This window comes from Monodon monoceros, unplaced genomic scaffold, assembly GCF_005190385.1.
Source record: "Monodon monoceros isolate NGI ecotype Baffin Bay Population unplaced genomic scaffold, NGI_Narwhal_1 Super_Scaffold_9, whole genome shotgun sequence".
Classification (NCBI taxonomy): domain Eukaryota; kingdom Metazoa; phylum Chordata; class Mammalia; order Artiodactyla; family Monodontidae; genus Monodon; species Monodon monoceros.
The window spans coordinates 49,249,836-49,272,761 of NW_021703786.1; the positions used below are offsets into that span (position 1 = coordinate 49,249,836).

Genomic DNA, 22,926 nt, shown 5'->3' on the forward strand with positions numbered 1-22,926 from the left:
GAGGGCATGGGTTCAATCCCTGTTCGGGGTAATGAGATCCCACAAGCTGCGTGGCATAAAATTAAAAAATTTAAAAAAATAAAAATAAAATAAAATAACTCTGGCAGTCCAGTGGTTAAGACTCTGCACTTCCACCGCAGGGGGCACGGGTTCTATCCCTGGTTGCGGAACTAAGATCCCGCGTGCCGCATGGTATGGCCAAAAATTTTTTAAAAAATAAAAATTAAAAAAAAAGAATGATGTTTGCTGAAGGATTTTTGTGGATATTCTTGATTAAAGACATTCCCTTCTATTCCTAGTTTGCTATGAATTTTTTAAATTACAAATCAGTATTGTATTTTATCAAATACCTTTTTCAGCATCTATCATAATGATCATATGATTTTTTTTCTCCTCTTTTTTCTGTTAACGTGATAAATAAATTGATTCTTTTCGAATGTCACACCTCTCTTGCATTCCTGAAATAAACTCCACTTGGTTGTAAGGTATTATGCTTTTTATATACCCCTGGGTTTGATTTGCTAATGTTTTGTTTAGCAGTATTGCATCTACGTTAAAGAGAGAGATGGCTAATTTTCCTTTCATGTGTCGCTCTTGTCAGGTGCTAATATCAATGTCATGCTGGCCCCACAAAATGATTGGAAAGTGTTCTCTCATTTTCTCTTCTCTGGAACAGTTCATGTAAGATTGGTATTGCTTCTTTACGTGTTTGGGAGAGCTCACTAGTGAAGCCATCTGGGCCTGGAGTTAATGGATTCAGTTTTTAAAATTTGGGATTATTCAGATTTCACTTCTTTTGTCAGTTTTGGTAAATTTACTTTTCAAAGAATCTGTCCTTTTCACCTAAATTGTCAAGCTTACTGGCATAAAGTTGTATATACTATCCTCTTATTATTTCATAAATGTCTTAGGCTCTGTTCTGATGTCCTCTTTTCATTCATATTGGTAATTTATGTGTTTGCCTTTTTTTTTTTTCTTGATCAGTGTTGCTAGGGGTTTTTATCAGTTATATTACTCTTTCTAAAAACCAAACTTTAGCTTTGTTGATTTTCCCTACTGTAGGTTAGTTTTCTATTTCACTGATATATGCTCATGTCTTTATTTCTTCCTGTACTCTCTCTGGGCTTGATTTGCTATTCGTTTAGCTTTTTGAGATGGAATATTAGATAACTGGTTTTCAGCCTTTCTTTTTTTTTTAATTTTTTTTTAGCATATGCATTTAAGGCTCTGCGTTTCCTCTAAACACTGCTTTAACTGTATCACACAAGTTTTGATTTGTCCTATGTTAATTCTCATTCAGTTCAAAATATTTTAAAGTTTCCATTATGATTTTATCTTTGGCCCTAGGTTATTTAGAAGTACATTGCTTAATTTCCAAGAAGTTAGAATTTTAAGCAGTGGAGTAGCATGCTTTTAAAAATTCTTTCTGGCAACTGGTACGGAAAGGATGTACCCAGAGGGAGAAGTCTTGGAAGAGAAAGGTCAGGAGACTAATGAATGGGTCCAAGCAGGAGACAGTAAGGTCAATGGGGCAGAACTGAGTCCCTGGAGATGCCAAAACGCACATGAGAATTCTGAGAATGATAAAGGTGGTATTTCAAATCTGCAGGGATAATATGAGCTATTTGAGAAGTAATGTTGAGACAATTTCATTTTGGGGGGAGAAAAAGTAAAGCTGGATATATGCAAAAATAAAGTCTAGATGAATCAAAGACTCAAGCATAAGAAATGAAACAAAGAAAATATCGAAGAAAACATGAGTGAATTATATAATCTCTGAGTGGGGAAGCGTGACACAAAACTCAAGTCATACAGGAAGAATAATTTGACTACATAATAAATGTAGATGTGGGGAAAAATATAAGCCAGTCAAACAGAGAGCTAAGTGAGAAACAGTGTCTAACACATTGACAGTTTCTTTTGGACAAAAAGCTCTTATAAATTAGTAAGAAAACAATAAAGACCTCATAAAAATGGATAATGTATATGAATAAGCAGGAAACAAACTTATAATAAGAGGCTTGACTTTACTCATAATTTAAAAAATAGATTTTTTTTTCAAATTTTCTTTTTTTTTAAAGAGCTGGGCTTTTAAAAAATTTTATTTAATTGTTTTTTTGGCTGTGTGTTGAGTCTTCGTTGCTGCACGCAGGCTTTCTCTAGTTGCGGCGAGCGGGGGCTGTTCTTCCTTGAGGTGTGCAGGCTTCTCATTGCAGTGGCTCCTCTTGTTGTGGAGCATGGGCTCTAGGCGCACGTGGGCTTCAGTAGTTGTGGCACGTGGGTTCAGTAGTTGTGGCACGCGGGTTCAGTAATTGGGGCACGCGGGCTTCAGTAGTTGTGGCACACAGGATCAGTAGTTGTGGCACGTGGGCTTCAGTAGTTGTGGCTCGTGGGCTCTAGAGCACAGGCTCAGTAGCTGTGGTGCACGGGCTTAGTTGCTTCGCGGCATGTGGGATCTTCCTGGACCAGGACTCAAACCCGTGTCCCCTGCATTGGCAGGCGGATTCTTAACCACTGTGCCACCAGGGAAGACCTAAAAAATAGTTTGGGAAAAAAAAAAAAAAATAGTTTGGGAACAAAATGATGAGATACTCTTTTAAAACAAGGATGAGGAGGTCCGCACAGTCTGCTCAAGAGATGCTGTGAGGAAATAGGCCTTCCATTCTGTTGTTGGAATATGAATTGGTGCAGCCTCTTTGGGGGACAATCTGTCTGTATCAATTTTCCCCCCAAAATTTTTAGTGAAGAATTTCAAACGTACAGAAAATCTGAAAAACTTGTGCAGTGGACAACCACATACAACACTTAGATTTTACAATGTATAGATTTTACAATATATATATTTTTGTATATTACGTATATGTAAAATATGTGTGATAGTGCAAATATAACAAAATGTTGACAATTGTAATTGACATGTATAAAAATATGTTTATTTATATCCATCTATATATAAACATCCATCCATATATATTCATCTATCCGTCCATCAAGCCGTCTTATATTTTGAAGCATTTCAATGTAAATTGCAGACATCAGCACACTTCATCCCTAAGCATTTCATCATACATATCAACTAGAGTTCAATGTTTCCTTATAGTTCTTTTTTTTTTTTTTTGGAGGTAAAATTTACCTACAGTGAAACACACAAATTTTAAGTGGACCATCTGATGTATTTTTGACAATGCACACCTTTGTAATCCAAACTCCTATAGAGATTTAGGATATTTCCATCACCCCAGGAAGCTCCTTTCTGCTCCTTCCCAGCTAATCCCCATCCCGCATTAGCCCAGGCAATATTTTCTTTTGCTATAGATTAGTTTTGCTGGTTCTAGAACAGCATATAAATGGAATCATACAGTAGATACTCTTTTATATAAGACTTCTTTCACTGAGCATAATGATATTCATGATTCACCCATCTTGCTGTGTGTGTCAATTGTTCGTTCCTTTTTACTCCTGCGTAGTATTCCATTGTCTGAATATGTCAGTTTATCGATTCCCCAGTTGATGGACATTTGGGTTGTTTCCAGTTTGGGACTGTTACAAGTAAAGCTGCTATAAACATTCTTTTTCTGAGGTATTTTTGAGGACATGTGTTTTCTCTTGGGTTACTTGATGGGCAGGTACATAGACAGAATGTATGCAGACCCTCACCCTGGGGCCCGTAGTCTATTTTAACTTTGGTACATGACACGGTGATGAGCATGTGCTCAGTGGCAGGTATAGAAAGTGCACAGTGGGAGGTGTGAGAAGGTAGCAAGTGCTCTGGGACAGAACCAAGGAAGGCCTCCTGGAGGAGGGGGTCTTGGTGCCAACACAGCTTGGTTTAGTGGGAGGACCAGGAGTTCTGGGTCAGACACGCCTGCACTCCAGTCTTATTCCCATGGAAAAAAGGTTCTTGGTAATGGGGGGACTTCCCTGGTGGTCCAGTGGTTAAGATTCCGCACTTGCACTGCATGGGGCATAGGTTTGATCCCTGGTCAGGGAACTAAGATCCCACATGCCATGTGGTTCATCCAAAAAAAAAAATCCTTGGGAGTCTTGCTTTCCTCTTCTGTAAAATGGAGATAGTGGCAATGCAGGATGTGATGGAATAACGGTGCCTCTTTTGTTAAATGTTCTTTTTTTCTCTTCAGGCCTGGCTCCCCTGGCCACCTTCAATGTGGACATGGTCCAGACCTGGGTGACTCCCAAGGGAGACGTCCCCTACGTGCTCAGCTCACTTCTGCATCAGGACTCCAGCACCAACCAGACCTGGTGAGTGGGGCGGCCCGGCGCGCGGGGCGGGGTGTGTGAGGACTGATGAGTCCTTGGGGAGCCTGAGAAGGCCCCCAGACAAGCCCTCGGCACCCCACACCCCAGCAGGGGAGAGGCCGTTAGCTCAGGGCCCGTTCTCCCAGCCCTGGCCCCTCTCCTCACCCTGGCCTCTCTGGGGGTGGGGGAGGGGAGGCTAAAAAACTTTTAAAATTAAGTTTATCAAGGCTCTTTTGTCTGTTACAAAAGTAACGTGCTCAACATAGAAATTTTGGACAGTGACGGAAAATATTTCCTTTAAATGGAAAATATGAGGCAGGTGGGCGTGGTGGTTACGAGGAGGCTGTGCATCTGGTCGCCGTGGTTCGGTGACAGCTTCGCTCTGTATTTATAGCAAGGCACACAACCCCCAGCCTCAGTCTCTCATCTCTGCAGTGGGGGTGATTATTTTCCTACCTCACAGGGTTGTTGCAAAGAGTATTTGAGTTCATGCACGTAAAGTGTTTGGCACAATCTCTGGCCAAATTTAAGATCAATACGCATTACTTTGTATTTTAAACTTCTCATCCGTACCCACCCATTAGATAAGTAAAACATTTGAAGTCTGATAGCATTCTGCTGGTAAGGATGTGGCGAAACAGGAGCTTGTAGGAATGCGAGCTGGTATAGCCGCCCGGGGGAGCCATCTTGCCGTATCAGTAGAGCTGAGGATGCAGGCGGCCCTTGATTCAGTGATTCCACCCCCAGATACCAACCCGAGGGAACTTCTGGGGCACACCTAGAGACATTGACTGGGACATTGTTTTGAAATAAGCATCGTCGGAAAAATGGAAGACATAAGGTGTGAATCATACAGTGCGACACTGAAAGCAGGTGAAATGAACGGATTGGGTGCAGTGGTTATGAACCGGATCAGCCTCGAAACACATCGTAAAATGCAAAAGGCAAGTTGTAGAATTATTTATACCATGGCCCTTCACTCCGCAAGCATTTATACAATAACGACTACTGTGTACCAGGCCCTGAGGGAACAGCGGTGAGCAAAGCAGACACAAATCCTTATGCTCGGGGGAAATAGACAATAAGCAAGTAAATCAAATGTAGATTCTATCAGATGGAGGTAGTGGTGGTGTGCTGATTAGGGACATGTCTTTGGTTTTAGGAGAAGTTCTGCAGTGAAGGGTCACGACACACACCCCAACGTCCCCTGTTGTCACCAAGATGACGTTTAGAGCTGCTCATTTTAAAGCCAGGGTTCAGTCAGAGTTCCTGTGTTGCGTACCGTGGCTGTATCTCTTTAGTCTCCCTTACTCTAGAGCAGCCCTTCCTCTCCCTGTCCTGTTCGTGGCAGGGCTCTTTCTGTGCTTGCTCCACTGCCCAGCTGCCCCTGGCTGGTTCCCTACCCCACCTCTCACCTGCCGCTGCTTTGCTTTGCTTCTGGTCCACGGCGAGGGGTTTCCTTCAGACCCGGCAACCCTGAGCCATGAGCCCAGGGTCCAGATAGCTTTGGGGGCAGAGTCAGGTGAGGCACTCAGGGCTCCTGGCTGAGTGGAGCTCTGTTTGGTAGCAGATGGGTGGGCAGTGGTGGCTCCCGAGGCAGCCTCATAGCCCTGGACTTGGGCCATGGCCACGCCAGCCAAGCGGGCTCGGACCCTATGCTTGATTTCCTCACTGTCCAGTGAAGAGGCTGGTGACCATTAGATTTAAGTGGTGAGGACAGGGCCCATTCACTCATTCATTCATTCATCAGTATTTGTGGAGCATCTACTCAGCGCCAGGCAAAGCTAGGGGGATAAGATACTAAAGGAGACAGTCCATGCCCTCATGGAGCTCCCAGGCTCTTGTGGGAAGCAGACAAGTTGGTCGATGACAGGAAGAGTGAAGACTGCTCTGCGGGGACGTCCAGGGTGCGTTGGGGACATAGAGGCACGTGTGTCCTTCAGCCAAAGGATGTACCTTGACACTGGGACTTAGGGGCTGAGTAGGAATTAGTGTGAGAAGGCACGGGAGGGGGATCGGGGCTGAGAGCTGCGTGGTCAGAAGTCTGGAAGCCAGCCTGAGCCAGGTGCGGGGGCTGGGGAGGTGTCGGCGGCTGAAACTGAGCGCGATGAGACATCGCATGGGGGAGGTGGGCCATGCTTTGTCGGCCGGCACAAAGGTTCGGGGAGCCTGAAAGGCTTGAAGGGCGGTGAGAAGGTTGTTAGGAATATTCTGGTTCCAGGAAGAATTAAAGGTAAGCATTGCTCATGTTTTGTCTTGATAAAGTTCTATTGCTGCACTATTGCACAGAAAACTGCACGTCATCAGAGTGCCGCTCAGTGAATGTTCACAAAGTGAGCCACCCACGTAAGCAGCGTCCAGATCGAGGCAGAACAGGACCAGCCTCTCATAAGCCCCCTGCAGCCATGTGCTCCCTTCCACGCACATCCCAGGCGAGAGTTAACCCCCGCTCCCACCCCCGGCCCAGCTCTGCACTTTCTTTCACTGGGTGAATGCACTTCTTTTTATTAGGCACAGGGTGCCCAGCAGTGGAATTGCTGGATCGTGGCTTCTACGCTGGGTCAGCATTCAGTTTTCACAAAGTTTGCAATGTGTGAGCGTCCTGCAGTCCCCGCACTCATCAAGGTCGAGGCCGGGTTTCGGCCATGCTGTGCCCATCTCCTGCCGAGCCCCCTCCCTCCAGTACCCCAGCAGGGCCCTCACCACTCCAGCTTCAGACCCAACAGACTTTAACCCCCCTCCCTCAGAAGCCAAGCCAAGGGCTTCCCTGGTGGTGCAGTGGTTGGGAATCTGCCTGCCAACGCGGGGGACACCTTTTCGAGCCCTGGTCTGGGAAGATCCCGCATGCGGTGGAGCAACTAAGCCCGTGCGCCACAACTACTGAGCCTGCGCTCTGGAGCCTGTGAGCCACAACTGTGGAGCCCACGTGCCACAACTATGGAGCCCACGTGCCTAGAGCCCGTGCTCCGCAACAAGACAAGCCACTGCAATGAGAAGCCCGGGCACCTCAACGAGGAGTGGCCCCCACTCGCCGCAACTAGAGAAAGCCCACGTGCAGCAACGAAGACCCAACACAGCCAAAAATTAATAAATAAAATTAATAAATTTATATATTAAAAAAAAAAAAAGCCAAGCTGAAAGGCCACAGTGGAAGAGGGGACTTTGAAGTATCCAGAGCAGAAGGCTCCGAGCCCCCCAGGGATGGGGGGAAGAGCCCACTTGGGCCCAAGAAAACCTCCCTGGACACCTGCTGAAGCAGAGAGGGTCTCACGGGTTTGAACGTGCACCGGGGAAGGATGTGGTGGGAGGCACCTCTGGGTTCCTGCCTCAAACCTTGGAGCCTGAGACCACGGGGTGCTGCACAGGGCAGGAAACGCGCTTCTGGCCGCCCCGGCCGCAGAGGAACAGGCTGGGCTCCTCGTGCAAGGACCACACGTGCCTCTCTCTCCCTCATGTTGTTTCTACGTAAGTTGTAACAGCCAGGGCTGGCAGCGTCATGGACTTGGCCGCTGCAGCGGGGTGGAGTGGAATATAACGAAGGCCTTCCCCCTGGGCGCTATGGGAATAGACTCTGAGGACAGAGATGAGTTACAGCTGGGTGAAGCCAGGAGATGGGCTGCACTCAGCCCAGGTGTGATAGGGTCCCTGGGGCTGTCAGCTGATGGTGAGCTCAGTTATAGTTTAGTTTGCCAGCCACTCAGTCGGTAAACCTGGAGATCAAGAGACCACCCACCATGGTGGAGGTGGTTAAAGGGACGGGCGGCAGAGGCAGCTCAGACGGGGCCCCGGGCCCCCGGCATTGCGTGACTGTGATATGGGTGGCAACCTTGGGTTCTGCAGTGAACAGCCTGTGCAGCTGTACATGGTGGTCTCTCAAGAACTCACAGTCTAGGTGGGAACAAAAGCCAAGGATAAGGGTAGGTGTCCAGTGGTGAGGGCTTCCTGGAGGGCTTGGAGGGGTCAAGGTGCTCCTTCTTTTGGGAAAAGGCTTCCTGAGGAGCTGGCACTTGGGAAGGTCGTTCTGCAGGAAAAGGAGCCGAAAGGCATTGCAAGCGGAAGCAACAGCTTGGGCCAAGGCCTAAAGGAGGAGGGAGAGCTGAGGCTATTCCAGGCCTGCACCTACCCCACCAAGACGTGGCTGGGTTGGATCCCAGTTCTGAGCCCACCTTTACGGGGGAGCAGAGAATAAGGTGCTGGGCCCAGGGCTGAGGCTCAGGCTGGGAGGGGTCTGCGGAAAGAGGCAAAGTTGTTGAGCAAGCGACCTAATTTAGGGGCTCAGCTGCAAGCCCACAGAGCTCAGCTGCACGTGGTCCTCTGCCCCTCAGCCTTGCCCCAGATTAGCCCCCTCATGTGCTGCCTCGGCTGTTGTTCAGTCGTCATGTAACAGATGTTTACCAAACCCCTGCTCTGTGCCAGCCACTGTTCCAGGTGCTGGAAATAACATGGCAAACGAGAGGCAAGGGGAACTTGGGGAACTTGGGAGGTCTTGGACTTGGTTCACTGTTACCAAGCTCCTCTCCCCGTAGACTGTAAGTTTCCTTGGGGAACTTAGAGTCTAGGGGGAGAGACTGATAATAAACAGTAAACAAGTAAACAGGATGCTATCAAACGGGGACAAGTTCTGGGAAGGAAATAAATGGGACGATGCAGAGCAGAGTAACTGGATTGTGAGGTGAGGCTGGTTGGAGAAAGCATTTGTGAGGAGGTGACAGTTAAGCGAGGCCAAGGAACGAGAATGAGCCAGGTTGGGGAGAGAGGGGGCGCAGCAAGGCAGAGGGCCCAAGCCGGGAAAGAGCTGGGGGCAGCCTAGGAACGGAAGCCAGCCAGTGCGGGGCTAGAGCTTGGAGAGCAAAGGAGCAGGAGGGGAGTCTCAGCGGTGGGGAGATGCTAGATCGTGCAGGGCCCCGTGGGCTGCAGCAAGGGGTATGGACTCTTCACCTAAGTGCACGGGAGGCAGCTGAAACAGGGCAGTGACGTGGTGTAATCTACAAGGGTAAATTTATTTTATTTTATTTAAACACTTATTTATTATTTACTTATTTTCCTGTGCCGGTCTTAGCTGAGGCACGTAGGATCTTTGTTGCGGCATGCATGTGAGATCTAGTTCCCCGACCAGGGATCGAACCCGGACCCGCTGCATTGGGAGCTCGGAGTCTTACCCACTGGACCACCAGGGAAGTCCCAAGAGCAAATTTAAAAAACAAACAACAGAAAAAAATAACAGGGGGCTATTACTACACACCAGGCAAGATGATGGTGGCAGGGGAAACAGAAGAGATGTTCTCTAGATATAGTTTGGAGGAAGAACCAACAGGGTTTACTGATGGATTTGATGAAGGGGATGAGTGAAAAGACGAAGCAAGGGTGCCCCCAGGCTTTGGACTTCAGAACATAGTGGTTGGTGGTGCCATGTATTGTGTCAGGGAAGATGGAACAGTTCAGTTCAGGCAATGGAGAGCAAGACCATAGTTGTGTTTCGAACGTTCTAAGTTTGAGATGCCTATTAGACAATGGGCAGTTGTTTATTTATTAGTTTCCTAGGGCTGCTATAACAATTCATCACAAACTTAGTGGCTTAAAACAGCACAAATGACTATCTTACAGTTTTGGAGGTCAGATGTCCAAAGAGGGTCTTACTGAGCTGAAATCAAGGCATTAGCAGGGCTGTGTTCCTTCTAGAGCCTCAAGGGGAGGATCTGTTTCCTCACTTCCTTGGGGTTCTAGGCGCTGCCTGCATTCCTTGGCTTGTGGCCCCTTCCTCCATTTTTAAAGGGTCTGATAAGGACCCTTGTGATTACATTGGGCCTACCTAGATAATCCAGTATAAATTCCCCAACACAAGATCTTTAACGTAATCTACGAAGTCCCTTTTGCCATAAAAAGTAGCGTATTCCTGGGCTCTGGGGGTTAGGACATGGACTTCTCTGGGCGGGGCAGGTCATTATTCTGCTTTCTAGAGCTGCGCTGGTCTGGCTTCTGGTGGAGGGATGCTAGCATTGCAGATATAAAGGTGGGAATGTCAGCATTGATAGGTGTATTGAAGCCAGGGATTGGAGGGGGGATCAATCACCAGGGAGAGTGAGTGGACGAGGAAAACAGGGACCCAGCCCCGGGACACCAGTGACATTTAGAAGTCAGACAGCGAATGAGCAAGCAAAGGAGTTTGAGAAGGAGTAGTGAGAGAGGTCAGGGGAACCAAAAAGAAAGTGGTTCAAGGGAGAGACGGTTACTTCTACCCTGGGCTGTTGAGAGGTTGAGGAAGATGAGGGCAGAAAGGTGTCCCTTGGATCTGACGATGTGTGGACCACCGCTGACCTTGACAGGACCCGTCAGGGGTGGAAGTCAGCTTGGGCTGGGGTAAGCTGGGTAGGGCACACACACAGGTGTAGATTTTATTATTATCCTGTCACCCATGGAGATAAGTGAGTGATACGTTTCATATTTTTTTTAAACATCAAGTAACGGGAGGTGAGGAAGTGGAAACATGACCTCGTTCCTGGCCCCCAAACCACTGTAACTCATCATGACTTGTCTAATCCCCTTTATAAAGCTTCCCCTTTATAAAGCTTTCCCTTTATAAAGCTTCCCCTTTATAAAGCTTCCCCTTTATAAAGTCCTCCGTGGCTTCCTACTGCCCTCAGCATAAAACCTTGGACTTGGTTCAGTGTTATCAAGCTCAGCCTCGGGCCCCTTCCCCAACAGCCCCTACTCACAGCTCCTAGGATGGGGCGCGCTCTCCCTGTCTGGGCGCAGCCCTGATCCTCCCTGGGCAGCATGCACACGGAATGTTTAGGCTGACGCTGGCTCTCTACTGTCTCCCTGGGCAGGGGGCAGAGTTTGCCATTGGGAATCACGTCTCCTGAGGCTGCCTTAACCAGGCTGAGGGGCCCAGAACCTCCAGTTCTGACCTGCCCCTAGGAGAGGGGCACAAGTGTGCTCTTCTCAGGAAGTGCTGTCGCTGGGGCCAGGTGGGGCAGGTGCCCTTGCAGCCACTAGGAAGGCAACAGAAGGAAGGCTTCTGTCCCCAGCAGAAGCAACTGTGCCGCTGGTGGCTTCCTGGTTCCCCCCACCGCCATCAAAGAGCAGCGAGTGTTTATTTACCACCAATATCACCCCATTTCTGTCAGGGTGGGCCAGCAGGCAGAGAGGGGATGCATTTAGCCATTTCCTGCCTGGAGCTGTGCAAAGGTTGAGCCCATGCCTCCCTCGTAATGCAGATCCACCATCCTGGGCTGGGAGCCTGCCCGCCTTTCCAGGTCTGGTCTTCTGCATAGTTTTCCCCACAGGGAACCTGTGGGTCTGTGGGCCTGGAATGGAAGGACTGTGTCTGGGCAGGTAGGGAGGAAAAGGGAATCGCTGACCAGCTCAACTTTGCTGCCGACTCTTTCGCTCAGGCTCCTGGTAACCAGCCCCAGGACCAGCAGGACGGCAGGGCCCCTGTATCAGTGTTCCCTCATTCAGGATGAGCTCCATTGCCAGCCAGTAGGTAAGTCAGCCCCTGCTCCCGGGAATGCTCCCAGGACCTCCTTTCTAGGAATCCCACTCATCCAGCCCAACCATTCCAGTCTCTCCACCCTAGCCTCCACCACCAGCCACAGCAAGCCTTCCATCCTGGTGCCCAGTCCCATCCCCACCCAACCCTAACCCCCAGCCCACCTTTCCGGACCCAATCCTAACAACAAAAATGAAACCTAAAATGGATGGAGTGCTTACTGAGTCACCTGACACTCTGCTAAGTGGTTCGCGGACTTTTAATCCTTAAAACCACACCATTTTACAGAAGAGAAAGCTACAGTTCAGAGAAGTCCTTTGGTTTCCACTATGACTAAGGTCACGCATCTGAGCAGCACCACAGATGCAAACCCAACTCCACCCGATTCCAAATCCCAACCTACCGCAACTCACCACGCCTCAATGGAACCCGCGCCCCCACAATCTAACTGTGGCCATCCTAGCGCCTAGCATGGGGTCTGCCATATATTAGGTGCTCAATAATGCTGTTTGAATGAACAAAGGAATGGACCTAATTCGCTCGTTGACCAAACTCCCCCCATTCTGCCCAGCCCAACTGAAGGCCCACTTTGCTGACGACCGTTGGGCCATGTCAGGTGGAGTCCTGGTCTCTGTGGGAGGGGCTGTGTCGAACAGCCTCCATCTCTGCATCAGAAGGGCACGCAGTCCGGCAGGGTGACTGAGTGATCCTGGGACTCAAAAATGCAAGTCTCCTGAGGCCCACAGTGGGGCGGGAGGGGAAGGAGCTACACTTCTGCCCCTGGGGATGTGGGGCAGTAAGATTCCCCGGAGACAGGACTCTGAGAGGGGAGAGTTCATTGGATTCTAGGGCCAGTCCCCCAGCCTCTTGCCATTCCTCCCTGGTGCTGCACACACCTGCCAGCTGGTGCTTCTCTGCCTGCCTGCCCAGCAGCCCAGGGGCCCCTGGACGACCAGCACCAGGTCTCAGTGTTTCTGGATCCCTATCACCATCTGTCGCAGGCTGGGCACAGAGCAGACATCACGGGGCATATGTTGAATGAGACACCGAATGAGCCTGGGAGAGAGGCCTGTCCGTGAAGGCCCCCCGCATCCAGCTTCTAGAGGATGCTCTGAGTGGCCAGCTCTTCCTCATGGGGCTTTGACCAAGATGGCCCTGTGCCCTCTGGCCTTGGCTCCTGGGTTGCCTCCCAGCATTCCTCCCTCCTTACCTGGGCCTCACTGTTTCAGAGAATGTCCCCATCCCAAAGGGGAGGTACCGTGGAGTGACAGTTGTCCGGAACCACCATGGTGTTTTGGTGAGTATGCGTGGTGAGGGAGGGTGGAGGGCCTTGGGGAGCTGGTGCTACCCCTGTGGTTGACCGTGGTGGATACCAGTCCTGAATGGCGTGTTATTCTCAGGGCTGAGCCCAGCTGTATCCCCAGCAGCCCCAGGGCTGACAGCAGCTCTGAGCTGGGTACTCCGTGTGACCCAGCACACTGACCCTGGCAGTGACTCCTACCCCTGGTGAGGGGTGAGCACGCTGTTCCTGCGTCCCCTGCCTGGTTGAGCCACTGGGTTCTGACGTGGGGGTGTGGGTGTGGCTGCGACGAGGGGGCCTGGGCTGGGGGTGACCGGGGCTTTCCCCTCCTTTTCTCCCCCTCCTCTAGATCTGCATTCAAGTGACGACCCGGTGGCCCCAGAGCCTCAGCTCAGAGCTCACAGGCAACTGCATCCTGCTGGCCCCTGACCTCCATCCCCGTGCCCAGGTCTACTTCTCCGACCTTGGTGAGGACTGGACCCTCGTTGGACAGCTCTGAAGGGATATCCTGGGGTCTGCAAGAAGAGGCGCCAGCCCGTGGTAGATGCAGAGGGACACAGAGGCCCAGAGAGGGCAAGGCAGGCTTAGGCCCCATGTGAAGGAACCAGGGCAGATCTAAGAGCAGGCTTACCTGGAGGTGAACGAGGAGGCCATCTGACTCTGAGCTCTTCCATGTGTACTTTTTAAAGAAAAATTACTGGACCCTGATGCCCCTGTGGATGCTGGAGACTGCTCCAGGAACAAAAAAGGCAGCACGGAGAACACAGCCAGGCCGCGCCGGGAATTGAAGGTGGAGGAGGAGGAGACAGAGGACGAGGACGAGGAGGCAGCTGGTGAGAAGAGGCAAATCTGGTCGCTCCCAGAGCTGTCAGAGCTGACTCCCTAGGCTGGAGACCTCCAGGGCTGAGGCATGCCTAGGTCCAAGAGATGGAGAGCAGTGGCTGGATTCTACAGGCCTGGCCAGTCCCAGCCCTGTCTCTCTCCATCTTACAGCTGGGAAAACGGAGGCCCAGAGAGTGGGGGTGCTGGGAGTGACTCACGCAGCAAGTCAGAGCCTGAGCAGGTTCTGGCTCGCTCTCTGCCTCTGAGACAAAGGCTTCACTCTTGGGAGTGGCACCGATGCCCTCCCTGAACTGAGCCCTCAGGGCTTGAACTGGGTGGGTGCCCTTCAGGGCAGGACGAGTTGCCCTCACTCCTGCCCCAGATGCCAAGCCCACTCCTGACCTGTTCCCTGTCTTGGCCCAGGCACCGAGATCGCCATCATCCTGGATGGCTCAGGAAGCATCGATCCCCCAGACTTCCAGAGAGCTAAAGACTTCATCTCCAACATGATGAAGAACATCTATGAGAAGTGCTTTGAGGTGGGCTTCCCTAAGGGCTGGACTCACACAGCTTGTGTGTTATCTACCTCTGGGAACAAACCACCTCAAAACATCCACCAGCGATCTGCTCTCCTTCTGTTGGGTCAGCTGTTCGGTCTGGGCTCAGCTGGGTGGTTCTTTTGCTGGTCTTGCCTAGAGTTATTCCTGCAGCTGCAGACATCTGGTTGTTTGACTGGACCCTAAGATGCCCTCGCTTGTCTGGACCATGTGTCTCCAGCAGCCCAGCCCAACTCTTTCATGGCAAGCACTTTCCAAACCTCTGATTATGTCACATTTGCTGATGTCCCATTGGCCAAAGCAAGTCACCTGGCCTATCCCGGAGTCAGTGTGGAAGAGGGGGACTACACAGGGACATGGATTCAAGGAGAAGTCTGTGATTCACTGGGAGCCATTACTGTCATACCTTCCTCCACCCCCACTGGCTTAGAGATTTCCCTCTGCCTGAGTATTTCCTCCTGCCCAGAAACTAGGAGGAATGAGTGGATTCTTCCACTGCTTCCAGGCGGAGCCATCTAAGGGGCAGGGGTGGCCTTGGGCAACTCTGCCAAACTCCTTCCCTCTCGGCCCGTCCCCTGCAGTGCAACTTTGCCCTGGTGCAGTATGGGGAAGTCATCCAGACAGAGCTTGACCTTCAGGACAGCCAAGACGTTACAGCCTCCCTCGCCAGAGTCCAGAACATCACTCAAGTGGGGAGTGTCACCAAGACTGCCTCTGCCATGCAGCATGTCCTGTGAGTGTGAGGGCAACAGAATTACCTGTACACCTACTGAGTGCCAGTCCACGGCCCTGCCCAGAGGCTCTGAGGCATCCTACCTGGAGAAGGTGGCTGGACAGACTGTGTAGAGGAGAGGGTCAGGGTTCAGGCTCTTCCTTGGCTGAAAGGGGACACTGTGAGGTCTTCCAACCCAGCCTTGGCTGATAGATGACACCCCAAGACAGTCCTCCAAAAATTCTTCCAAAGACTCCTGCGAGCAGCTTGTACTCGTGAGACCTTGGGCGAGTTGCCTAACTGCTCTATGCTTCAATTTTCTTACTTTTTTCTTTTCTTTTTTTTTTTTTTTGCGGGACGCGGGCCTCTCACTGTTGTGGCCTCTCCCGTTGCGGAGCACAGGCTCCAGACGCGCAGGCTCAGAGGCCATGGCTCACGGGCCCAGCCGCTCCGCGGTACGTGGGATCCTCCCGGACCGGGGCACGAACCCGTGTCCCCTGCATCGGCAGGCGGACTCTCAACCACTGCGCCACCAGGGAAGCCTCGATTTTCTCACTTTTAAAATGAGAATAATAGGGAATTCCCTGGTAGTCCAGTGATTAGGACTTGGCGCTTTCACTGCTGAGGCCAGGGTTCAGTCCCTGGTCGGGGAACTAAGATCCTGCAAGCCGCAAGGCGTGGCCAGTAATAATGATTAATAATAATAATAATAATAATAGTACTTGCCTTAAAATATGTACGGTGCATACCAGAGTGCCTGGCATCTAAGTTCTATGTAAATCTTAGCCGCTGTTTTTAATATCATTATTATTCCCACACATACACACGAGGAATAGACTCCAGTGCTGTCCAGCACCTTTCTTTTTCTTTTTTTTTAAATAAATTTATTTATTTACTTATTTTTGGCTGCATTGGGTCTTCGTTGCTGTGCACTGGCTTTCTCTAGTTGTCCAGCACCTTTCTATTGGGAGCAGGTGAGGGGTAAGAACACCTGTGTTGCAGCCTCACCTCCACCCGCGCAGCTGTGTACCCAGGGACATCGCCACCCCTCTTTGGGCCTTTGTTCTCCCAGGAGGGCTCCTTAATCCTCTTCAATTCTAAAACAGATCAGCAAATAAAATCTCCCCAGGGCTCAGTCATCCCTTTGGCAAAGTTCTTTCCCTTTACTCTCCCCGATTTAGAGACAACATCTTCACACCAAGCCATGGCTCCAGAGAAAAGGCATCCAAGGTCATGGTGGTGCTCACTGATGGGGACATATTCGGGGACCCCCTCAACCTCACAACTGTCATCGACTCCACAAAGATGCAAGGTGTTGAGCGCTTTGCCATTGGGGTAAGAACTAGGTGCTGGGGGTACCTCGTGACCCTGTGCAGCCTGGGGTGGGGAGAAGCCAGGGCTCCTAGAAGGGCTTCAGTAAGCAGCTTACCCAAACCCTGCTGCACTCACAAACACTCACCAACTTCTCTTCTTTCAGCCCCCGTGTCCCATGCACCCCGCACTCCCCACCCCACTCAGGGTCTTCCCCAAAGACGGCTCATTTCCCAGTGGTGGTCACAGGTCACTCGCCCAGCAGTGATGGGGAGAGCAGTGGACACCCTGGGAGCCCACAGGAGGGATGTCAGGGAAGGTTCCAGGAGGAGCGGGTGCTGAGCTGAGTCTCGGAGGACAAAGAGGAGCAGCTGACGTAGGGCACAGGGGAGGCGGGAAGGGCTCTGCAGGCAGAGGGAATAGCGTGGGCAGGGGTGAGGAGCTAGTGTGTTCAGGAAAACACACGTAGAGTGTGTGGGAGAACGGGGAGCAGGGAAAGAAGGAGGCCTGGAGAGCCCTCGCGGTGCTGGCCCACTGACCCAGGGCCTCTGTGCAGGTGGGAGATGCATTTAATAAAACCAGGGCGTACAACGAGCTGAAGCTGATCGCCTCGGACCCCGATGAGGACCACGCCTTCAAGGTGACCAACTACTCGGCGCTGGATGGGCTGCTGAGCAAACTGCAGCAGAGCATCATTAGCGTGGAAGGTGAGGCTCCAGGTCCGGGGCCACCCTGCGGCAGCGCCCTCGGCATTCAGCAGGAGGCCCGAGGCCCACGCTCCAGCCCTACTCCAGTCCTCCCTCCATGTGGCACTCTGGCAACTCCTGTCACCTCTCTGAGCCTCAGCTGTTCCATCTCTAAAAAGGCAACAATATCCCCAGCCTTCCTCACTTCCCCCAAATTCCATGAAACTCTGATGAGAAGCTCTTTCTGGTACTGGAGGAAGAAGGGTGACTGGGGCATGATTCCTGCTCCCAGGAGCTCCCAGGTGAGGAAACTGAGGCCCAGGAAGAGGGAGGGGACGGCCCTCTTCCCAGCTATGCTGCCAGTAGCTACTAAAGCAGGACCCAGATCTCTACTCCAACCTGATGCTCCTCCCATCCTACCAGAACCTCCTTCCCTCTGGGAGGAGGCCAAGCCGGACCCTTCCCCGACTTGGTTTCTCCCTTCACCTTGGCCCACAGCAGTCTCACTGGGCTTCTTGGCTTCCAGGCACGGTCGGAGATGCCCTCCACTACCAGCTGGCACAGGTCGGGTTCAGCGCCCAGATCCTGGACGAGGTACGTGGCCGACTCAGCACCAGGCAGGCTCTCCACAGAGGAGGGGCCCCGGCGACTCCCAGGGACTCAGGGTCCCCTGGCTCTCAGTGCCCTGTGGTGAGGCCTCTGAAGGAGCCAATTTAAGATTTTTTTTTTTCATAGAGATTTTTTGATGTGAACCATTTTTAAAGTCTTTATTGAATTTGTTACAATATTGCTTCTGTTTTATATTTTGTTTTTTTGGCCCCGAGGCATGTGGGATCTTAGCTCCCCAACCCGGGATCAAACCTGCGCGCCCTGCATTGGAAGGCAAAGTCTTAACCACTGGACCACCAGGGAAGTCCCATGAAAGAGCCATTTTAGGACAAAGGAAAACACTTCTGTGTGCTCGCCCTAACCTGGACCTTTGAGGTCGAGGAGAGAATGGCCCTGTTTACAACAGGAGGTCATTTCGTCCTGCGCTCAAGGATTAAGTGCTTCCTTAACACAGACTGGTAACACCCTGGCCTGGGTGGGCTTGCCTACCAAGCTGGGTACTTCTCCTCACCAGAGGCCCTGTTCCCCACAGACGGGGGGGGGGGGCGGGATACGGGCAGTGAGGACACCGTCCTTGCATGTGGTGGAAGCGCGGTTAGCACATCAGTCGACACAGGTGGGCCTTGGGTGCCAGACTCAGGCTGTGCAGACTTGGAGGACATGAGCCCCATTTTGCTCAGTCGTACTTTTTTTTTTAAATTTAATTTATTTATTTTTGGCTGTGTTGGGTCTTCGTTGCTGCACGTGGGCTTTCTCTAGTTGCAGCGAGTGGGGGATTCTCTTGTGGAGCACAGGCTCTAGGCACGCAGGCTTCAGTAATTGTGGCACGAGGGCTCGGTAGTTGTGGCTCGTGGACTCTAGAGCACAGGCTCAGTAGTTGTGGCGCACTGGCTTAGTTGCTCTGCGGGATGTGGGATCTTCCCGGACCAGGGCTTGAACCTGTGTCCCCTGCGTTGGCAAGCGGATTCTTAACCACTGTACCACCAGGGAAGTCCCTCAGTCATACTTTTTTAAATGCTCAATATCTGGGCCCCGGGTTGGATTTCTGCCCCAGGGGTTGCTGCCTGACAGGGTCATGGGTACAAGGCAGGAACCCAGTGTTTGCCTCTCGCCTTCCTCCTGCGTCTCTGGCCGGGTGCACTGAATGCCCCTCATCCCCACTGCAAGGTTTGCTGTGCTGGCAGGTAGACCCGACGCCACCCTGGCTGGCCCTGGGTCCCTCCCGCTCAGATGGCCGCCAACCCTTGTCCCCTGCAGGGGCAGGTGCTGCTCGGTGCTGTAGGGGCCTTCGACTGGTCGGGGGGCACGCTGTTCTACAACATGAGCAGCCGCAAGGGCCGCTTCCTGAACCAGACGGCGGTGGATGCCAAGGCTGTGCAGTACAGCTACCTGGGTGAGGGCGGGGCCTGGAGGCTACCTGGGTGTGGGCGGGGCCTGTACAGGGACACAGGCTGCAGTGCACTTCCTAGCTGGGGAGGGCCCAGGTCGGTCACATGGACTGAGGGAAGGGCCCCACTTAGGGAGCCTGAGGCTGAGAATTAGGCCTGCTTGGTACCAAAGCGCCAGGTCCCGGCAGCTGCCTAGGGAGGTAGGGCCTCTCCGTTAGTAATGGCAGTGGGTGACCCTTCACCCCTCCTCAGTCTTCATGCACTGCGTTTGTGATGAACGTGTGTGGTGTATTTTGAGTGAAGCTGTGTGTACGATCGTGTGTGTCTGTCCCATCTGTATAGTGGGACACACGCGTGTGAGCAGCCGCATGGGTAAGTGGAGCCACTGCTGATGATTTTAAAAGGATGTGGAAGATAGTCTCTCCATTTTTGCCTCCCTGCCCAAGCTACTTCGAAGTCCTGGCTGGGAAGGGGGGCGGGGCAAAGGAGTGGCCCGATGGGAGATCCTGATCGCAGTTCCACATCCCCCCCCCCACCACCAGGTTACTCGGTGGCGGTGCTGCACAAGGCCTGTGGCCTCTCCTATGTGGCAGGGGCTCCACAGCACAAGCGGCAAGGGGCTGTGTTTGAGCTCCGGAAGGAGAGCAGAGAGACCAACTTTGTACCAGTGCTGGAGGGCGAGCAGGTACTGCTGGAGAAGGACCCCCGCCCCCGTTATTACAGATAGGGATCTGGAGGTCCCAGAGGGAAAGGGGTGGGCTCCAGGGCACACAGTGGGTTGGGGACCCAGCCTGGGCAGAACTCAGGTCTCAGAACTCAGCCTCTGCCCCGGCTCTGCGTGTCTGAGCGCCAGCTGGTTTCCCCCATCGTGGGGGATCAGGCTGTTCACCCAGTCTCCTGTGTTATTCTGGTGAACAAATTGATCTGGTCTGACCCGAAGTTGGTGGCCCAGGAAGAGCAAGAGCAGAGGTCTAGCATTGCTGAGGGCTCTGGCGGTGGCGGCTGCCTCCCCAGCACTCCCTGTGAGCTGCGTTCCCTCTGGCCTGTAGATGGGGTCCTATTTTGGCTCTGAGCTGTGCCCTGTGGACGTCGACATGGATGGGACCACAGACTTGTTGCTGGTGGCCGCCCCATTTTACCACATTCAAGGCGAGGAGGGCAGAGTCTACATGTACCGTGTGAACAAGCAGGTGGGAGAGTCACCATCTTCGCAAGTTGGCTGAGGCTGTGGCTGCTCAGCCTGGGGCCGAGGTGACAGAGGCTGGGAGCGCCCCGGCCCTGCCTTGCACCAGAGGGCGGTGATGGGGAGCTCAGGGTGGATGGCAGCCTGGTGGGGCGACTGCTTCCCTCCGTCCCCTCCCCCACTTTCTTACTTTCCCCACCCCATCATCTCATGTTGATGATGGTGACATCGCAAATAGCTGCACGGTTGACAGAGCACATCCTGTCTGTGATCTCACTTGTTTCTCACAGTACCTGTGGGAGGTAGCTGTTATTCCCATTTTACAGATGAGAAAACTGAGGCTCAGTGATGTTGAAACTTGCTCCAGTTTACAGAGCAAGTGTGTGGTGGAGCCAAGGCGAGAAGCCAGGCCTCCTGATTGCCAGCCCAGGACCCCAATCATGGGAGCAGAGGGTTGCAGCTCTTGGTCCTGGACTGCAAGGCAGGAGGACTCCAGCTTCACCACTCACTCACTGTGCAGACTTGGGAAGGTCTCTTGCCTCTTCTGAGCCACAGGCTCCCTCCCTGCTGGAGAATCAGAATCAACAAGTCCTTGAGCATGCTCCCTGGGGTGGCAGTGGGGTGGGCACCCCGCATCCCTGTCTTGAGGGCTGAGCTGCCTCTCTGCCTTACAGGATGGTTCCTTCTCCTTGGTACGCACGCTGAGTGGCCACCCCAGGTTAACTTATGCGCGATTTGGCTTTGCCATGGCGACAGTGGGGGATATCAGTCAGGATGAGCTCACAGATGTGGCCATCGGGGCCCCCCTGGAAGACTTTGGGGCAGATGGTGGTGCAGGCTTCGGCAGCGTGTACATCTACAATGGACACTCTACCAACCAGCTGGCTGACCTCGCTACCAACCAGCCACAGGTGATCCGCAGGGCTCTCTCTTGCCTCTACTCTGGGACTCTGACCTTCCCCAGATATGATGGCCTGAGACCCAAGCCAGCTCCAGTCCTAAGTGCCAGGCAGGTCCCAGAGAGTTGAAGGACAGAAGTCACTTGGAGGTTCTCACCTCAGACCCTTCCAGTGGGGCTAGAGGTTGTGGCAACATCCATGTACTTTCCTGACCTGTGACTCCCTCCTTCTTTGGCATTCCTGACCACGGACCTGCCTCAGATCCTCTTTCCTCTCTCTGTCCCTTCTCTGGCTCCCGTCTCCCACCCAACCCCTCCCCCCACCCCAAGCCTAGCTCTCACCCCCCAGGAATCCATTGCCAACTTCCACGCTACATCTTTTATGGGCACTTTCACTCACATCCAGCTGCAGTTTCTCTCCAAGCTTCAGTCCTGTGTGTCCAGCTGCTCCTGAGCCCCTCACCTGGATGGCCTCCAGCATCTCACTCTCAGGATGCCCAGCTGAAAGCATCCTCTTCCCCCTAGACCTGCTGCTCCTCTGAGCCCTACCCCTCCACTGCTCACAGCAGAAACCCGGGCTAATCCCGGACCTCAGCTCAACGCATCAGCCTCTGCCTCCTAAAGATCCTACTGTCTCCCAAATCCAGCCCCTCCTCTCCATCCCCACCACCCCTGCCCTGGCTCCTTCCTCTTCCCCATCTTCCACCCTGTGGTGGAACACCCAGTGGTGTTTCTGAAATGTAGTTCAGAGCCACCCTTGCCTCAGCCCCACATGAGGACTGCTTGTGCCCAGTACTCCCTGTGCCCACTGCACTGACCCCTGACTGTTTCCTGGGACGACCCTACTCTTCCCCACCCCCTGCTGTCCTTACTCTCCCTGTCAAGCCCCACCCCCCTTCAAGCCTCCCTGGGAGAACCTTGACGTTTTCTTTCCAGCTCCTCGGCTGATGGCTCCCTGGGGTGGGGACAAAGGGTAATCTGCTGATTGAATTAAACCAAAAGGAAACCCCTTTCCGTCCCTGACACCTTGTGTTTCTCCATCCACAGAGGATCAGAGCCTCAGTGGTGGCCCCAGGACTGCAGTACTTCGGCACGTCGGTGGCAGGTGGCTTAGATTTCAGTGGCGACGGCCTTGCTGACATCGCCGTGGGCGCTCTGGGCCGGGCGGCTGTGCTCCGGTAGGGGTCTGCTGTGGCAGCTTCACCCAGGTGCCCTGCCCTAAGTGACCTCGTGAAGACACCAGGCACTGAGGGGAGGGAGTAAGTGCAGTGGTTGAGGGCGCCGGCTCTGCCCAGCTGGGTTTGAACCTCAGCTTGCACTTAACGGTGTGCCCTTGGACAGAATTTCTAAGTCCCAATTTTCTTATCTATAAATGGGAATAACAGTGCACCTACCTCACAGAGTTATGAGGACTGAGAGGATCTATGCAAAGTATTTAGCACGGTGCTCAGTGATGGCTGCTGTTATTACTATTATTAATTTCAGAGCTTCTGTGCCCCATCCCTAAGTGAGTGATCTAGTCCCATGGCTATAAATAATCTGGCGGGGCACCAATCTGCCCTGTGCTCTCCGCGAAGCTCCAGACTCGGCTGTTTATTCAACACAGGCATCGCAAAGTTACCATGTCTAAAAATGGACTCACCAAAAAAAAAAAAAAAAAAAAGTCAAAACCAACCAAACAAAAACAAAACAAAAAAGGGGACTTCTCTGG

General features: G+C 52.3%; 1 protein-coding gene across 8 annotated transcripts in view; it reads left to right on the top strand.

Moving 5' to 3' along the window:
- The window catches only part of ITGAE (integrin subunit alpha E), an 82,485-nt gene that overhangs the window by 9,752 nt on the left and 49,807 nt on the right, over positions 1-22,926 (top strand). For all 8 annotated transcript variants that reach the window (XR_003792096.1, XR_003792097.1, XR_003792099.1 and 5 more), the window contains exons 2-16: positions 4,140-4,260; positions 11,652-11,743; positions 12,979-13,046; positions 13,399-13,516; positions 13,739-13,882; positions 14,295-14,410; positions 15,010-15,161; positions 16,322-16,475; positions 17,008-17,158; positions 17,664-17,731; positions 19,004-19,139; positions 19,677-19,819; positions 20,184-20,324; positions 20,992-21,228; positions 22,263-22,393. Coding sequence is in view for 3 of the 8 variants with exons in the window: in XM_029213341.1 (XP_029069174.1) it covers positions 4,140-4,260; positions 11,652-11,743; positions 12,979-13,046; positions 13,399-13,516; positions 13,739-13,882; positions 14,295-14,410; positions 15,010-15,161; positions 16,322-16,475; positions 17,008-17,158; positions 17,664-17,731; positions 19,004-19,139; positions 19,677-19,819; positions 20,184-20,324; positions 20,992-21,228; positions 22,263-22,393 (1,972 nt within the window). In the remaining 5 variants the exon portion in view is untranslated. The remainder of the gene's footprint in view (positions 1-4,139; positions 4,261-11,651; positions 11,744-12,978; positions 13,047-13,398; positions 13,517-13,738; positions 13,883-14,294; positions 14,411-15,009; positions 15,162-16,321; positions 16,476-17,007; positions 17,159-17,663; positions 17,732-19,003; positions 19,140-19,676; positions 19,820-20,183; positions 20,325-20,991; positions 21,229-22,262; positions 22,394-22,926) is intronic.